The 17,398-nt window shown below is 41.9% G+C and overlaps 3 protein-coding genes across 5 annotated transcripts; all 3 read left to right on the top strand.

The window, feature by feature from the left end:
• The first annotated feature begins 6 nt into the window (after window positions 1-6).
• gar1 (GAR1 homolog, ribonucleoprotein) lies at window positions 7-3,326 on the top strand. 3 transcript variants are annotated; one of them, XM_076149063.1, is made up of 9 exons: window positions 7-128; window positions 342-503; window positions 1,101-1,184; window positions 1,215-1,319; window positions 1,806-1,960; window positions 2,099-2,158; window positions 2,275-2,386; window positions 2,570-2,710; window positions 2,826-3,326. In XM_076149063.1, the coding sequence occupies exons 3-9, from the start codon at window positions 1,115-1,117 to the stop codon at window positions 2,834-2,836; spliced, it is 654 nt and encodes a 217-aa protein (XP_076005178.1). In that variant the 5' UTR covers window positions 7-128; window positions 342-503; window positions 1,101-1,114; the 3' UTR covers window positions 2,837-3,326. The 3 variants fall into 3 exon arrangements, with proteins under 3 accessions (XP_076005178.1, XP_076005176.1, XP_076005177.1); XM_076149061.1 differs by having other exon boundaries at window positions 1,101-1,319; XM_076149062.1 differs by having other exon boundaries at window positions 1,104-1,319.
• Window positions 3,327-3,917: 591 nt separating this feature from the next.
• adh5 (alcohol dehydrogenase 5) lies at window positions 3,918-9,379 on the top strand. The gene is made up of 9 exons (XM_076149064.1): window positions 3,918-3,993; window positions 4,474-4,575; window positions 5,145-5,286; window positions 5,389-5,476; window positions 5,683-5,902; window positions 6,229-6,489; window positions 7,125-7,260; window positions 8,818-8,956; window positions 9,074-9,379. Exons 1-9 carry the CDS (start codon window positions 3,976-3,978, stop codon window positions 9,096-9,098), a joined length of 1,131 nt encoding a protein of 376 aa, XP_076005179.1. The 5' UTR covers window positions 3,918-3,975; the 3' UTR covers window positions 9,099-9,379.
• A 1,033-nt stretch (window positions 9,380-10,412) lies between these two features.
• Window positions 10,413-16,650, top strand: LOC142999473 (eukaryotic translation initiation factor 4E-1A-like). The gene is given in 8 exon segments (XM_076149065.1): window positions 10,413-10,475; window positions 10,477-10,506; window positions 11,844-11,947; window positions 12,244-12,339; window positions 12,944-13,007; window positions 14,161-14,274; window positions 14,361-14,500; window positions 15,562-16,650. Coding segments are annotated over 8 exon segments (726 nt in total). The 3' UTR covers window positions 15,677-16,650.
• The last annotated feature ends 748 nt before the right edge of the window (window positions 16,651-17,398 follow it).

Genomic DNA, 17,398 nt, shown 5'->3' on the forward strand with positions numbered 1-17,398 from the left:
GTCACGTGATTCACGGAGAGAGCCGAGTCAAGAATGAAATTACTCAAAATGAAATCCACCCATCTATTGATATCTCATCGTTTATCGGGAGTCTTTCTCAGTTTTTCATCTCAAGATTGCTGTTCTCGGTAGGTTTTTAATTATATCAGTATTTGATACTTGAGAGTAGTTGTTTTTCAATGTGTCTGACACTATTCTCACTTTTACAGCTAAATGCTCAACGTGTTCAGAACCGTGGGTAGTATTTTGTGTTACACTGTAACTTAATGAAACTGTTTTAGATACAATAATGTAAGATTTGTTTCCTTTGTATTATTCCCTTCTTTAATTTCGGCCGAAAGCTCCTGTTCACACTCCTGTCCAGTTGGTGGCGGTACTGCACCTACTAAGCTTCGTCAACCGCCAATACTCTCGAAAGAAGAAGAAAACGAAGCAGAAGCCACACGTGTGGACATCGCATGAAAGTTGTCCGGAGTAAATAGCTTCAGCTAACCGGGGAACCTGTGAGTAAATACACCGAACTGCACATCGATAATGTTCTAAAGAAATCGAAATATGTATTCTGAAGTCTATGCAATAATAACGTGTTTGTTTGAGTTAGAACATACAGTCGAATACCGTAGTTTGAATGGCTGGGTTAGCATAGCGTGCTACCAGCATAGCTGCATGCTTCGTTTTGCTGAAGCTACACTGTAGCTGCGTGCCAATTCTATATCAAAACTTCATTATGCAGTTATGCTGTAACGAACGCACGTTATTAATAAACGATCTGTAACTTTTCACTGCCATTAAACTGCGCCATTGGGGAGCTACTATTCGGTTACCAAGGTTATTAAAAAGTTTTCCTGGGACTTAATAGTCCAGATGTTCTTGAAGATTCTCCCCACTGTCCTGAATTCATGTGATTCATCAGCAGTACATCAAAACAAACCGATTACAATCGGTTGGGATATCTGAAAGAAGTACTTAATGTTCTACGTTTCTCAGTAAAACCGTGCTTAATATCATAACATGATTGGATTTGCTATGTTGAGTTGAATTTCACATTTGGTGTTTTGTGCAGTATTTTTAATGAACATGCCCTTCTTTGTTTCTGACAGAAGTATTGAAGAAAATGTCTTTTAGAGGAGGAGGAGGAGGCTTTAACCGAGGAGGCAGAGGTGGTGGAGGAGGCGGATTCGGTCGTGGAGGTGGAGGCGGATTCGGTCGTGGAGGTGGTGGCGGATTCGGTCGTGGAGGTGGCGGCGGATTCGGTCGTGGAGGAGGCAGAGGCGGTTTCAATAAATATCAAGACTACGGCCCTCCAGACCATGTTGTTGGTAAGATCATACAACACGCATACTGATTCTAACATCATAACAACAGAAGTTGATAAAGCAATGTCTGTTTTGGAATTGTGTACCCAGAGATTATGGTGGTGCTGATTATTGGTATATTATTGAATCCAAATTTGCTCCATGAGAAATTAACTAAACTGAAATTGAGTAGAAATGCATTAGAACAATTCAGATGTGCATTAACCTATTGGACGATGTGATAACGTGATGAGTTTTCTTCTTCTTTGTGACTGAGCTTTCCTCACAAGTACTTTCACTTAAATAAATCATTAATCAATACCATTCACTGTGCATTGAAATTGCAAAATAAAAGCATTTAAGTGAACAATGCTCTCAATAATGTGGGAAATGAATGCATCAGCTTGTGTCTAAAATTGAGGGGGAAATAGCTGGTGAATGTTGAAGTCTTGATGACGTTCAATAAGCTACATCTGTTTGTATCTCTTTTTGTTTCCTTCTGCCCTGCAGCCGTGGGGGAGTTCATGCATCCCTGTGAGGACGAGATTGTGTGTAAGTGCACAACAGACGAAAACAAAGTTCCCTACTTCAACGCGCCTGTATACTTGGAAAACAAGGAGCAGATAGGGAAGGTGGATGAGATATTCGGCCAGCTGCGCGACTTTGTATCCTTTTAGTTGCTCTCGTTCCCGGAATTCTGCCTCATCCTGCTTTAAAAATGTATTTGTGTTAATAGCAATGTCTTTGAATGCAACATTGTTTTTGGTGCTGAGAAACATTGTTTCCTTGACAGCTTCTTGCAGTATTTTTCAGTCAAACTCTCTGATAATATGAAGGCATCTTCTTTCAAGAAATTGCAAAAGGTACAAAAACCCAACAAAACATCCAACTCCTGTGTATCCATGATGTGCTGCTCAAACTGCACTTCATCATCTTGATGTCCAGAGATGCATGACACATTACACATCTTCTCCTTCAGTTCTACATAGATCCAATGAAGCTCCTCCCACTACAGCGGTTCCTCCCCAGGCCACCAGGAGAAAAGGGTCCACCAAGAGGGGGTAGAGGAGGAAGAGGTGGCGGTCGTGGAGGTAGTGTGTTCTTACTTGAATAATTTTTTTGTTTTGTTTTCTTTAACCTGTGATCTATCCACTGCTTTGGAAAATGTCTGGTCACTCCACATCCTAAAGCGTGAAGATCTAGAATTGGCCTGTTGGCGACGCCTGGTTAAGAGTGCCTGATGAAGTTATGCTTTGCTACCATCTTGGTTTCAGGTGGATTTCGCGGCGGCAGGGGCGGAGGTGGCCGTGGTGGAGGATTTGGAGGTGGTGGACGAGGCGGAGGATTTGGAGGTGGTGGACGAGGTGGAGGTGGGCGGGGATTCAGAGGTGGCGGCGGCGGACGGGGATTCAGAGGTGAGCTGGTTTTATATACTCAGACATTTCGGTGGTATTAACTGAAGTGCAGGTACCAATATGTTGACAGTCTTTGCTTGTAACTGCAGCATTTTAAATCTTTGTCCGTGTGTAGGTGGGAGATGATGAGACAGCCTGGAGTCACCGTTGCGTCCCAGGTCCCTTCTACTTCAAGACGGAGCCACGGCCTTGCTCATTGACTCGAGTATCACAACAGGGACATCGCCTCGTTTTGTACTACTTGACCGAAGTTTCTCATTTTGTTTTATTTTTGTACCTGTTCTTAACAATTGATGAATCTTAATGACTTTTATTTAAAAGATTCATATGCGTGCTTTTGTGCAACGAAAAGATGACGGAAGTGTTGACAGAGCGTTATGGGGTCAAACAGGCATGTCATTATCCTGTGCTGATTGTGTCATTCAGCTAAGACAATTCCATTGATATTTCCAGCACGCAAGTTGGGGGCTTCATATATTTTCCACAGATATGTAGAAATGTCTGACTTGTACTCAGTGAGTTAAACATATTCACGCCCAGAATGTGTTCAACAAGAGCCGAATTGTGTAATTTTTTGTCAAGTCCTTTATTAAAAGGTGCTTTACTATGTCCTTTATGAATTTTTCGAATTTTGGGCTGTGTGCACATTTTTGTGGGTGGGTATAGGTTTGTCATCTAATTGGGATGGTGAACAGTAGGAAAGTACCTGGACATGCAGTGGGTCTTCAAGGCCATTTGGTGAACTTAATCAACACAGGTAAACTAAATCAAAACAATTCCTATAATTTGTCTACTTTACCCAAATTAATTAACTTTTCCACATGTAAACTGTTAAATGTACAGAAGCCAATGTAAGAATTGTTTCTCAGGTGTTGCAATCTTTTTATAGTTATAGGGGGACGATATTAAACCCGGCACAAGTTTTGTGCGCGCGGGTGCCGTGAACGTCACGGACAACACGTTTTTGCTTTTAGATTATTTCCGGCCATCGGGACCACCGTCCGAAACCACCAGTGTGTCAGGCGCCCCCTGTAACCTCACCTGAAACCTCTGGTTACAGGGGAGTTACAAAAAACGTATCGATAAAAGGGGGGCGCGAAAGAAGAAGTTTGAGAACCACTGGTGTAAAGTGTTGACGTGACTGTCACATCCTGCACCCGGCTCACGCGCGCCCCCGCCCCTCATCCGTTCCTGTGATTGGCCCAGACGAGAGCTCGTCACAGCCGCGCGCACGCTGCCCAGCCCCTCGTGCCACAAGAACCAACATGGAGACAGCTGGTAAAGTAAGTAGTTTTTCCTCCTAAATGCGCCATTACTACTCTCATTGCATTCGTTTGTTATTTATGTGTTGTTGCGTTAGCGGCAGTAACGTCTCTTGTCGCGTAAAACGTGACCGTTGTCCCATGTAGCGTGCATTGTGTGTGTGTTCAGTGAACACGTACAAAGAAACACTGCTCCGTCGGCATTACTTAACCAGGATATTTGGACAGCTGCATTTGCAAGAGACAAACAAGTATACTACAATTATTGAAAAAAGGTGATTAAGTCGATTTTAGCTGAAATGTCAATTAAAGTGAATACTTAATCATGCAGCAATCTGGTGGCGTGTATAGTCTTACATAAGTTTGAATGAAGTCCAAAGGCTGCACCATGTCCCCTCTCTCTCACTCACTCACACTATTGCTCCACTTAAAACCTAGTGTTGGATTACATATTGTAACTACAGACTTGACACTTTTTGACCATTGGCTTTTTGCATTCAGGTCATCAAGTGCAAGGCTGCTGTTGCCTGGGAAGCTGGCAAGCCTCTGTCCATTGAGGAGGTAGAGGTTGCGCCGCCTAAGGCCCATGAAGTGCGCATCAAGGTAAACTACATTTTTTTCATGCCAGAACAATCTGGCTTGGCCCGGCATGAACTTGAATGAAGCGGTTGCGTTGTAAACATTGAGTCAGAAGTAGGAGTAGATGTATCTGCCACTACAGGACTGAAAGACAGAAGATGTAGACACATTTCCAAGTCTGAGCAACAGAATAGTTAAGATACTTTTTGCAAAATGGCTTTTGATAAAGTAATGCATTGGAACAATGATCATCTCATTAAGCAGACAGTATGGAAATGTTTACAGTATGTAAGCAGAGAAGATTAGTGTATTAAAAGGCTTTATTGATTAATCAGTTGCTAGACTTCATTTCACAGGCCAGTAGTTCCGTTAAGTGTCAAATTGTTCATTGTTTACTGTCACAGGAACAATTTTAATTAAAGAATACCAAGGACCAAAGAGAACAGACCAGCTGTGAGGAAGCTCTGTTAGGGGAGCTGCTCTGATTTTGTTTTGGGATTGGGTTTTATGAGAAAAAACATATTGCTCCCCACATTTTATGCTGTAAAAGCACATGAACCTGTCTCACATGAACACAACAATGTTTACCTCAGGTCTTTGCTACTGGGGTCTGTCATACAGATGCCTACACTCTGAGTGGCAGTGACCCAGAGGGGCTTTTCCCAGTGATCTTAGGCCATGAGGGTGCTGGGACAGTTGAGAGTGTGGGTGAGGGTGTCACCAAATTCAAGACAGGTGAGGAGATGTCGCACAAAACACTAAAACATACGTGAAAAGTTATGAATTCATAATCCTTGTATAACTTTTTAAAATGATCAATTCATTCCTCCTCCCTAGGTGATACTGTTATCCCACTGTACGTACCGCAATGTGGGGAGTGCAAGTTCTGTAAAAATCCCAAGACCAACCTTTGCCAGAAAATCAGGTAATATTGAGTAATTTACACATTCTTGAACACAATGAGACAGTATTAAATAATTTCTTCGTGTGAGAAATTGCATCAGCAGTTGATCTTGCAGCCTGAGGTGCATTACTCCAGGGCAATCATCATCTCTTCAGATTTCCATGCAAGTGAGTTTCATCATACTCGCATGAAAAGAACCAAGCCTCCCCTGTGCTTCCTCTCTGCAGAGTAACCCAGGGCCAGGGTCTGCTCCCTGACAATACCTCGCGCTTCACCTGCAAGGGAAAGCAGGTGTTTCACTTCATGGGAACCAGCACCTTCACCGAGTACACCGTGGTGGCTGACATCTCTCTGGCCAAAGTGAACGAGAAGGCTCCTCTGGATAAAGTGTGCCTCCTCGGGTGTGGCATTTCCACAGGATACGGTGCAGCGATTAACACTGCCAAGGTGGGTGATACAGGCTGTCGCCTATGCGGTTAGGGTGCCTTTGTGACCCTTATAGTGTTTTAATAGTATCATTAATGGGGATCACCACTGGGATCCTGTTGTAATGTGCTTGCAAGATTTTGTCATCTTTCTGTCTCCGGTGACTCAATGCACATAAAGCTATCAAATAAAGAATAATATAATGAATGTGTGTCACAAGAAAAGGCGATGACTAGATGATATAAGCCAAAACAACTTACAGGTTCAGACATGAGTTATGACTGTAGAGTAGTTATTGTAAAACAGTTTGAAAACTACTCTGCTTATCCTGTTCTTCCTGCACTCAGGTTGAGGCGGGGTCAACCGTTGCTGTGTTCGGCCTTGGGGCTGTTGGCTTGGCTGTGATTATGGGCTGCCAGGTGGCCGGAGCAACCAGGATCATTGGCGTGGACATCAACCCTGCAAAGTTTGAGAAAGCCAAGGAGTTTGGAGCCACTGAGTTTGTGAACCCCAAGGACCACAGCAGGCCCATCCAGGAGGTTCTGGTGGAGATGACCGATGGAGGGGTTGACTACTCCTTTGAGTGCATTGGAAATGTGTCAATCATGGTGAGCCCAAACTCATGTTCACACTATTTATGTCACTGCCAATCACAGGGACGGACAGGTCACTGGACAGCTGTTGAGGTGTAACCTATATCGGTTCTATAGCATTACAAAGGTTTAAGCTCTCGTCAGCATTCTACAGCAACTCCATACGGAAGCAAAACAACTGTTACTGAGCCATTTTTCACATTTTATTGAACGATGAAAAGAATTGAGGAGGGGGAGAGCAAAAGGCTAATTTTGTTTTGGTGAGCCAGTAAGTGTTACTGCAATATACTCCACTAGAGGGCGCACTTCTAAAGCACAAGTTATTAAGGAATGTCTTATATTGCCATGTGTAAGGCTTTGAATTTTAGCATGGAGGTCCTAACCCATTACAGGGTTTTAGTGTTTGAAGTGCCTTATAATAACAAAATGGCTTATATTACACAGTTTAGAGTTTTCAGAAGCTGGTTGGACACGGAAGACCTTATATAGATTTGATCTGTAACAATAGTCAACACTTTGCGATGGAACAGCCAGGCAGCAGATAACATCCATTATGCATGATAGTTTGCAGTTTGAAGTACATGAAATCCCATTCTCAACGCCTCAGCAGAGGGAGAAACCGTCAGAATGACCAACGATAATGATTTCAGAGATCTGCACTGGAGGCCTGCCACAAAGGTTGGGGCGAGAGTGTCATCATCGGTGTAGCCGGAGCTGGGCAGGAGATTTCCACCAGACCGTTCCAGCTGGTCACAGGCCGCGTGTGGAGAGGCACAGCCTTTGGAGGTCAGTGACTGAGCTATGTAAATGCAGTTCCCGTTTCTGTATGATCAAAGCCACTTTATGAAATTGTGTTTGAGATGGTAGGAAGTTTCGGATTACTGTGAAATTGGTGGAGGATATCTCGCCAATACATTATTTACAGACAAGGCTGAAAGTGTTGGTACTGTTCCAATACAAAAATAAATCCCCACAACTTTCTCTGAAATATGTTGAAACTGATAATATTTGCGATCCATCATTCTTGAGTCCTCATTTAATGGAACTGAGACGTTGCTTTTGCTATTTTAAATAATAAAAAATGAGAATGTGCTGGACAAATGTATTGCCAGACATAACTTCATATTTTCTAGTACATCATTCTGAGGCAGGCACAGCAATCAAGCTCTTTGTGTCGCTCTGAATGAGACTTCTACACTTAGCTTGTAGTTTGTTCCCCTCTCAGGGTCTTTTATCGTGTCGGAGGAAACCTGATGTGAGACAGAGACGGAGCTTTCTGACACTGGGCAGTATGTTCGGCTCCAGAATGCCTGGATCATTTTCTGATGTCATTGTTCCCCACACGGATTCGAGACGCAGCAGCATGTTTCACAGTAGGGACAGTGTTGTTTTCTTCCTTTCATAGAGCTAATGTGACTAACCAGAAAGCTCTGATTTCATCTGTTCAAAACACATCCTCCCTGAAACACTGGGTTTGTAAACATGCATTTTTATCAAACTCCCTGTGCCTTTTTTTGATGCTTCCCTTTTGTAAAGTGGGACTTTAGTCTCCTTCCCTGCAGCCCACTTTCATTCAGAAAGCGACTGATGGCACTGTGACACCATTGCACTTCGGAGGTCAACTTGTATCCGCTTTGAAGTTCTCCTCGATTCTTTTTCCACCATTGGAACTATCCTCCTGTTCAATCTCGGAGTCAATTTTCCTCTTGCGGCCATATCCAGGCAGGTTGGCTACGGTCCAATGGACCTTAAACTTCCTGATAATATTAGCAGCCGTGGTCACAGGAACGTCAAGCTCCTTGGAGATGCTCTTGTAGCCTTTACCTTCGCCATTCCGGGCAATTATTTTCTCCCTTATCTTCTCAGACAACTCTCTTCTTTTCTTCCTCTTGTCCGTGTTCAGTGTGGTGCACGATGATAGCAAACAGCACAGGGAGAACTATTGTCCATTTAAAAAGGCTGAATGACCGATTATGAGATTGGATACGCCATTCATACCAATTGAAGCAAATAGTCGACTTTAAATATCACTACAATCCAATTATTTATAATCACTTCCAAGGATATACATTTCCCAGGCCTTTTTGTAAATTATATACAATATGTTGCATTGAAAATCAAAAACTGTTGGTTCTTTTTTTAATACGGAATAGAGAATGGTGGAAGTCGGTTGCTTTTGTCAGTTTCAATGCATCTCAGATTTGTGTGTGTGCGTGTGTTGGGGAGGGGGATAAGATATAAAATTGCTTTGTAATTAAAAGATCTTAAGCTTGATGGGACAAATTAATAGTTTTGGTCATGGACGTTTGGTTCCTTAAGATGGTTTTGATCTTCCCCCACCAGGCTGGAAGAGTGTGGAGAGTGTTCCCAAACTGGTAGAGGAGTACATGAATAAGAAGCTGAAGGTGGATGAGTTTGTGACACACACCTTGCCCTTCGAGAAGATCAATGAGGCGTTTGACCTCATGCATGCTGGAAAGAGGTTTGAAATTAAATTAGTTCAGAATTACTAAACTTAAAATCTAATACTTACGTTTGATATCTTTTACCCATTTTTGCCGTTATCAATGGTTTTGCCTGTTCTGTTTTACCTTTGCAGTATCCGCGCAGTGCTGAAGTTCTGAAGTGCCGAAAATATTGACGTTCATCACAGCCAACGTTTAAACCATCTTCTCTCATAGCCTTAGACTAAAACTCTGCACTTACTGTAAATGACATAAACTTTCAGTATTGATTCTTTTTTTCATTGAAGAGTTTTTGAAAATGCATTTTTTTTTGCTATTGTGCCGTTTTCTTTACATTTTTGTAGGGATGTCTTAGTTACATGTCTTCTCTGAAACCCTTTGAGACAGTTTGTTGTGATCAAGTCAAAATAAACTCGGCTCGCCTTGTTGACTGTTACAAATATTGCACCTGTGATCTTTCTTGTAAAATATGATTGGTATTGTTATGCATCCAGCAAGCCCCATAACTTTCCCAACAGTACTCTTAGACTTAGACAATGACATACTCAGAATCAGCTGGGGGGGGGGTTTACTGACCTTTCATCTGACATTTTATTCATCACTTTAGTGCTGTGTTGGATCTAAACATGCAATAGAACCGCAAAAAGGAGTTCGGTCCATCTGTTGCAGTTAATCCAGATTATACAACATGTGCAATGCAATCCAACATTGAATCTTAAATTTATTAGTATTGTGTTTGATTGCATCATAATATATGTGTCTCCTGCTGTGTCCACTCCTATATAAGTAACAGGGATGGGATTGTGGACAAACCTCAGAGGAAATATCAAACATGACCTCAAATCGCTGAATTGTTGAATCAATACCTTTTTATGACGGTGTAAATATTTTAACATTGGCTGACAAATTTGGGATTTATTGCAGGAGTGTTGCATAAGATTACATTGGTTTGTGCTAGTGTTCCTGACTAAGTGGCCATTTCAGTGTTATTCAACATGGTCATAGCTACGTATGGCTCAATCACACTAAAGGTGAGGACACATTTCTATCCCCCAACTTAATTATAAAATTGAAGTACAGACTAAAATAGTTTGGTGTTTGCTCAGTTAAAGGTGGAATGGTGTTTTGCTTTGAGCTTTGGTATTGCTATGTGTGTCAGGAGGAGGTAATTAAATGCCATAAATGTAAACATAATATTGAGTAGGTGGTTGAAAGGAACATCATGATGACTGAGGATTGACAGATAAGTTCTGAGCCCACCATAGATGATATCTATGGTCCAATATCTAGTGACGTGAGAAAAATCAGCATAAGAAAACTTAGATTTCCACACAGTTCCAATGAAGGACGAATGCTATTTCACTGTCAGTGTACATTATAAAAATGAGAAGATGATTACTGAGTTGATCTTTGGCTCAACTTTTGTTTTGGGCCATTAACCAAATTAGTGTATAATTTGTTGGGTTCGTGCGCATGCGCGGTGTCGTGCACCAGATGGTCCAATCAGCTATTTTAACAGCGCTAAATTGTGAATGTTGATTCCCAGAAGATGGCGACTGCTGTCGTGGTGAGTAAACAGCGAAACAACGAGTAAATCAATAAGTCTGGTTCTGAACCTGTAAGTTATAATTTCAGGTACACGTCGGTAAGAAAACATAACAAAGGTGAAGTCAAAAAAGGGGAAATATATGGAATTGGTTTGACTTTGTCGTTATCCCCAATGTAAGTCTGTGTACTACTGAGAAGTCTGAGCTCGCGACAGGTAACTGAAGAAGTCGTTAGCCATACATTAGCATTTGATGGACGAGTGATTCGTGATTCGTAGGATAATTGTATTAGTGTTAACGCAATAAAGTTGTGTTATTTATAGTTGTTCGTGTCACTAAATCACTACGTCTCTGTCGCTCCCATGACATGAAGTCTGATGCTCGGATGAGTGACCACAGGTGTCGGCCCTTCGTCAGCTGTGTCGCATTTCCCCTCGTTAGCCTCTCTGACCTGGCAACGCTTCACTCTCTGCTCCTAAAACGGAAAAATAACCTGAACACGCGTAAAGATGGAATGTTTCATGTAGTTTGTAGCTGATGCGTGACACCAACGTGCCTCTGTTCATTTGTCCACCGGTTTATGAAAAAAAAAAAAAGCATTATTTTGAAAATGATGCACAGAACTTATCAATCAAGTCGTTATTTTATACTCTATATTATAAACAGCAGGGAAGAAAACATTCATTAATTTTTAAATGACAAAACAATGTCACTAGAGACTCCAAATGATATCAGTTTCTAGTATGATGATATCATAGGCACAGCTTTTTACAGGATGACATCATTCTACTGTACCAGCAGTTGCAAATCTCAATATGGGCTGTGGCAAGAGAAGAAAGGGGGGAGACAAGGGTGATGCTTTTGATGGAAGTAATCGCAGTGTTACGTATACCCCTCTATACTAGGCTCAGAACTTATCAATCAACTGTAGCAGTATTGTAAAGGTGATCTGTTTACTCATGTCCTCTGCAATGTGTGTGTCTGATTATTACTGTCACTATTAAGTCTGATCATTAAGGGCTACAGTTATTTTGAATTGTATTTCAAAGCACTTTCTCAGGTACACCAGTGCAAAACTCTCCTGCAAAAAATCCTGCTAAGCTTTCCAAAAGGGTTGTTTTGTTACTACTGATGGAGAGGTGTTGGTTAAACGTATTACTGTTATTTAGCGGCTCAATACCTCTCTGATACTTTGTAACTGCACACAAACGGGAGGCTGTGATGCAGCTCTGTTGCACTGGATTGCGTTTGACATATCGCCGCACTTAATAATGTGGCTGCCCGGTGTATTTCCCAGACCTGCTTGAACCTGGAAAGGAAAACACGACTTTGTGCTATTCTGTTTATTTTGTTTTAGATACCAACTTCAATTCTTTCGCATCCTGAAAAGGAAAATTGTGAAACGACCATTCCAAAGGTTGTAGGTCCTGAAGCGTACATGAAGCACCCTTTGCAAAACAAGTAAGAGCAGAGTGAATGTTTTTCGCCAACAGAAGAAGAGTCCCTGTTTTAGGGGCATGCACTGTAAATAATTGGTTTAATGTCGATCAATCCAACTTCATTTTTTAGCTCAGTCATTGTTTGTGGTTGTTTTGTTCTGTTGTCACAATTTCAGAATCTGCAAACATGGCACAGTGTTGTTTCTGCACTCTGCTGTACAGTGTATTACTTATTACAATTTCATGGATTTTTGCAGTCAGCTAGATCGATATAAACCGCTGTCTGCACTACATGACTTGTCTTTTTTTTAATTGCAGGTGGGCCCTTTGGTTTTTCAAGAATGACAAAAGCAAAACGTGGCAAGCAAACCTTCGTCTCATCTCCAAGTTTGACACTGTGGAAGACTACTGGGCGTAAGCATGCAATTGTGTAACTGACTGGACTTGTAAGGATTCATCCCCAAACTGTGTTCCGTCATATTAGGGCTGTGGGGAGGGACTGAAATCGAGTTCCTTGTTGTTGAAACGCTCGCACGTACTGCCTGCTCTCTCTCACTTGTAGACGATTAAATCAACATCAGGCAGTGGTTTTTTTTCCCCCTCACAAATAGAAATATAACGTTTGTCGTCGTCCTTTGCAATGTTCAGTACTCTAATGAATTGTCACTGAGATACATTATGGGCTAAATGAAGTTGTTAGGAATGTCATTGCACTTCATCGTCCCAGCGTTTGGACAGGATTACATACTGTTTAGGTTTTGTCTTGACCTGGCTGAACTGTCTAGCCTTTCCTCTTTCACAGGAAAAGGCCTTTCCTCTTTGTGGTGGAGGATTTTAAACGGATCGAATTAGTGGCGTTAAAGATGGTTTTTCACCCAATATAGGCCAATGTAGTTCTCAGTATCTTGTTTTTTTGACAACTGGATGAGTAGGAAGTGCTGTAATTTGGTTTAAAGGTCTGTGAAAAGCTTCGGTGTTGCACTATACTGAAATGCATTTAACAACTTCTCTTCCCCAGTTTATACAATCATATTCAGCTATCAAGTAACCTGATGTCTGGCTGCGACTACTCGCTGTTTAAGGTAACCGTGTTTTGCTCACAGTTGTTCCTGTACCCGCATTGATCCGAGTGAGTGAGTGTGTGTGTGAGGTGTCGGAGCTCCAACTGTTGCAGAGCACTTAGCAATTACCAGGTAGTTTGCTCAGAAGTCGGGACGTGACTGTGAGCGACGGTCACGTCCCGCAACTAAACGTTTACTTTGTAAACCTGTGCTGTTCCTCCGTCATTCAGCGATCGATAAGCTCAGTGATAAGTGAGAGTTTGACCCCAGCCTGAATCTATAACCCCATCATGCTGTGACAGATTTGTTCCTGAGTTCCTCCTGGATTGCCACAGCAGCAGCATCGTAACACCACAACATTTTGGCCGACATGAGCCCATCCAGACTTCAAACTTTGTCTCTTCAAAATTGGTTAACGGAATCAATATTTACCTTATATCAGTTCCAGTTCAGTCAAGCTAAAGATTTGATTTCACAAACATAATTCGTCAAGATCTACCACCAACATCCTGTAAGGTTTAGTCTTTATTGTTTGACAGAAAAGCGACTTGGCCTCATCAACCCGTCCCACGTCCTTAGGTCTTCACTTAATCCTTCCTTTACTCAGTAGACGCACTCGCCAAGATTGTCATGTAGGACTAGAATGGAGTTGAAGTGATTTCCTTTTGTCAATGTTGGCTCATCCAGCAGGTAATGAGTTCTTTCTTTATGGAAAATTAAACGGTAATTGCATTGTACCATTTTGTGTGGGACAAATAACGCGCAGCGTTAAATACCCACATTAAAATGTTGTTCTGGGCAGCCAGTTCGTCCTGAAATGAATCACTTTTGATTACACGTCTAATAGGAACCATGTAAGCCAATCTGTACTGATCTGTTTGTGCGGGATGTAGAGATTTATTTTATTTCAGGTTTTTGGAACATTGCCTTCGGATTGGCTTAAAATTGGAGATTTGTTTCCCTACTTTCAAACTTCTCGTCACTTCCATGCATGCATTATCAGGTTTTAGCCCTCGAGCGGTTTGCTTGTCTCAAAATCCAAATTTTCTGCTGTCATGAGTCTGGCTGAAATGCAAAGAGACACCCTGGCAAAGTCCTGTCTTTAGGCGGGAGCTTGTCGTCCAATACCCGCGTACTTAACTACTGTCTACCAGTGACATTTCTTTGGAAACAGGATGGGATTGAGCCCATGTGGGAGGACGAGCAAAACAGACGAGGTGGCCGCTGGCTGATCACGCTGTCCAAGCAGCAGCGCAGAGCCGACCTGGACCGGTTCTGGCTGGAGACGGTATGTTAATTCTGTCAAGTAGCAATATGATATGATTAGTTTTTTCTTAATTGTCTGTGAAGAACTGATGTCAATGTTTCCCGCAGCTATTGTGTCTCGTGGGCGAAGCTTTTGAAAACTACAGCGACGACGTGTGCGGCGCGGTAATTAACGTCCGAGCCAAAGGGGATAAAATAGCAATATGGACCACCGACTATGAAAACAAAGAGGCCATCACACACATAGGGTGAGTTGGAGATGAATTACTAACGCAACATTTAAAGGAATCAAATCAACGTTTTCAACGCCTCTTCAGGAAATCTCGCAGATGTGTGAGGCACAATATACTTTAACCATTCGACCCAAGTTAACTGTCTTCTATAATTTCTCCACACTATATTCATTGATAATACAGCTGGACATTTATTTCTCAAACATCTACACTGATCAGAATGCTGTTTTGAATTGTGTTTAGAGATGGAGGCTGAGCTCCCTTATCAGTTTCACTTCATTTATATTGTCTTCATTTAGATTTCGGTTGTCTGGGAAACAATGTGGTTTACTAAAGGCAACAACTGAAACACAAACGACTTAATCGCGCGTGTTTTGAATTGTGCTCTTTGCTGGCAATTTATAATGAAATGTTTTGGTGACTTTGCTTGTGGATGGAGAATCAACTCTAAATACTGTATTTAATAGTGCTAAAATGAAATCAAAAGGGAAGGCATTAATATTCCGGTGCCAATAAAATTCCTGGAATGATTATTCTTTGTAGGAAGTCAACTGTTCCTCGTGCGACCACGTTTCAAAATTGTAGACAAAAACTTCCAACACTAAATAAAGATAAGTCTGTTTAAAAGACTAATTGATGTGAGTCCATAGCTCTCATGCGTAGGTATCTTTCATAACTGTCAGTTGAAATAACCGAGGTGTTTGTTACTTGACTGCATTCTGGCTGTCTGCATCGCTTTGACATCTGAGCCAATCAAGGCCTGAGCCCGTTCACATGCGTACAGCACGCGTCCTATCAGATCAGTCTTTCCAGTCGCACATGCAAATATTTAGGCGAAGGTGGCGCAATTATCTAGAAAATGAGAAGGCATGTTGACGCAAGGTGTAAATGTGCCGTGAAGAGAGGCGGCAGCACCGAAGTGACGGCGCCTCATGTGTGAGCGGAGGCTCCTTATACACAGTTACATAGGCGACGGCAAGTGTTCACACTCTCTTCAATGCTCTGAAATCAAATCTGTCTTCATAAAAGAAGCACATTGTCCCCTTCTCTAATGTGTGTTCCGTGTTTGTCTTCAGGCGAGTGTATAAAGAGAGATTAGGCGTTCCACCAAAAGTGATCATTGGATACCAGTCGCACGCAGACACAGCTACAAAGAGCAGCTCCACAACTAAGAACAAGTTTGTTGCCTGAGGATCATTACGCAGAGTCATCAAGCATGACTTCTTTCCTTATTTGTTTACACTGCTGCCAGACATGTTTCCTTAATTGTAACCGACATGTTTACCCATGTTTATTTACTGTGTAGCCAAAGAGTTCTAATGACAAGAGTTGCCGTTAAGATGCAGCACTTGATGCAATACTTTTCTTTTATTTTATAGTTTTTTTTTGTGGTGGTGGCCTAAAATAAAGTGAAGGCTTGTTTTTGTTTTCAACTGAAGCTGCACATCTGCACAGTTTATTTACACTTTTCTTATTTATGCCAGTGTTTTCCTCGTTAGTTGAGATTCAAAATGCTAAACACAAATGCTTTACATTTATTTTGGTTTAAGCTTTCCCTGTCAACAATGCTGTGATTACAATTCATACAGCCGTTTGGGTTTATTGCATATTTTGTTGCACTTTGACGTTGGTTTGCTACATTATTTGATTTTAAAATAATGGCAGGATATGTAGGCACCCTGTTTTACTGTACGAACTGCTTCAAACACACTAAATATTGTTTTGACTTAAGGATTGTGGGGGTTTTCACCAGGGTGATGGGTGATGCATTACATTTTAGAGTTAATATTGCAGATAGGAGGCATATTTAAAGTTTAATTCTCTGCATCGTGTGAAAATTAAAGTGCGATTTCTCAGTTTTCATTAGTGGTAAATGCTTCTTGAGGTCAACTCATTTACTGCTCATGTGAAGTACAAATCGGAATTCTATCATTCCATCTGCTGTGTTACCTTAAATGTTTCACTTGAACACATAAGTGTGCTGTAATATTCTCAAACATGTTGGGAATTTTGCATTTATGTAAAGAAAGAAGGCATTTATCATGTATCTCTCCAAGTGTTTATTTGTTTGTCACTTCCCCGTGTTCATTGTAAGCACCATGTATTTCATTATCTACATAGTTGATCTACAGTTTTCAGTATATAATAAATTTGTTTCAAGTTTACATCAGTCCTTTCAGTTTGATCTTTGATGAAATAAAAGGATCTCTGCTGTTCAGTCAGGGTGACTGCATGTGCATTGCATATAGATTCAAAGACTATCATATGCACAGGCAAACAAGTTCCACTGCATAATGAAATGTTTACTTTACAGCCATGTCAATAATACAGAAATCAAGTCTAAGCATAGTACTAAGATCTGAATATGTTGATGGTAAAAGAATGCAAATGCAAACAAGTCTGTCTGTAGATGTGTTGCAATGTTTTGGTGCAAAATTGTGACGGAGAGGTACAGCAGCATGCATAGTTATGAGGTCAGTCTGAAGAGTGATGCGTGTTGTGCGGCCGGGCAGGTGGGGGCGCAGGAATAACAGTGAGGCTGTTCAGGAGTCTTACAGCCTGGGGATAAAAACTCATAGCCCGGAGGTGCAGCATCTGACACTTCCAGATGGCATGGGTGTGAAAAGTCCATGCTGGGTGATGGGTGGGGTCCTCCATGTTCTGGGCCCACCTGTGGACTCTGCTGGTAGATGTCCCCTAGGGAAGAGAGTGATGTCTGTGACCCTTTGGGCTGTTTTCGTCACCTGCTGTAGGGACTCTTGGTCCTGGGCTGTACTGCTGTTGCCATGCCACGCTGCCATACTGCCTGTGAGAACGCTCTCAATGATGCTTTTGTAGTTGCAGAGGATGCGGGGCGGCGTGTTGAACTTCTCCACTCTCCTGAGGAATATCCAGCTGCTGCTGTGCCATCCT

Source organism: Genypterus blacodes, unplaced genomic scaffold, assembly GCF_046128005.1.
Source record: "Genypterus blacodes isolate CSIRO-AG114 ecotype Tasmania unplaced genomic scaffold, CSIRO-AGI_Gbla_v1 ptg000044l_1, whole genome shotgun sequence".
NCBI classification, from domain to species: domain Eukaryota; kingdom Metazoa; phylum Chordata; class Actinopteri; order Ophidiiformes; family Ophidiidae; genus Genypterus; species Genypterus blacodes.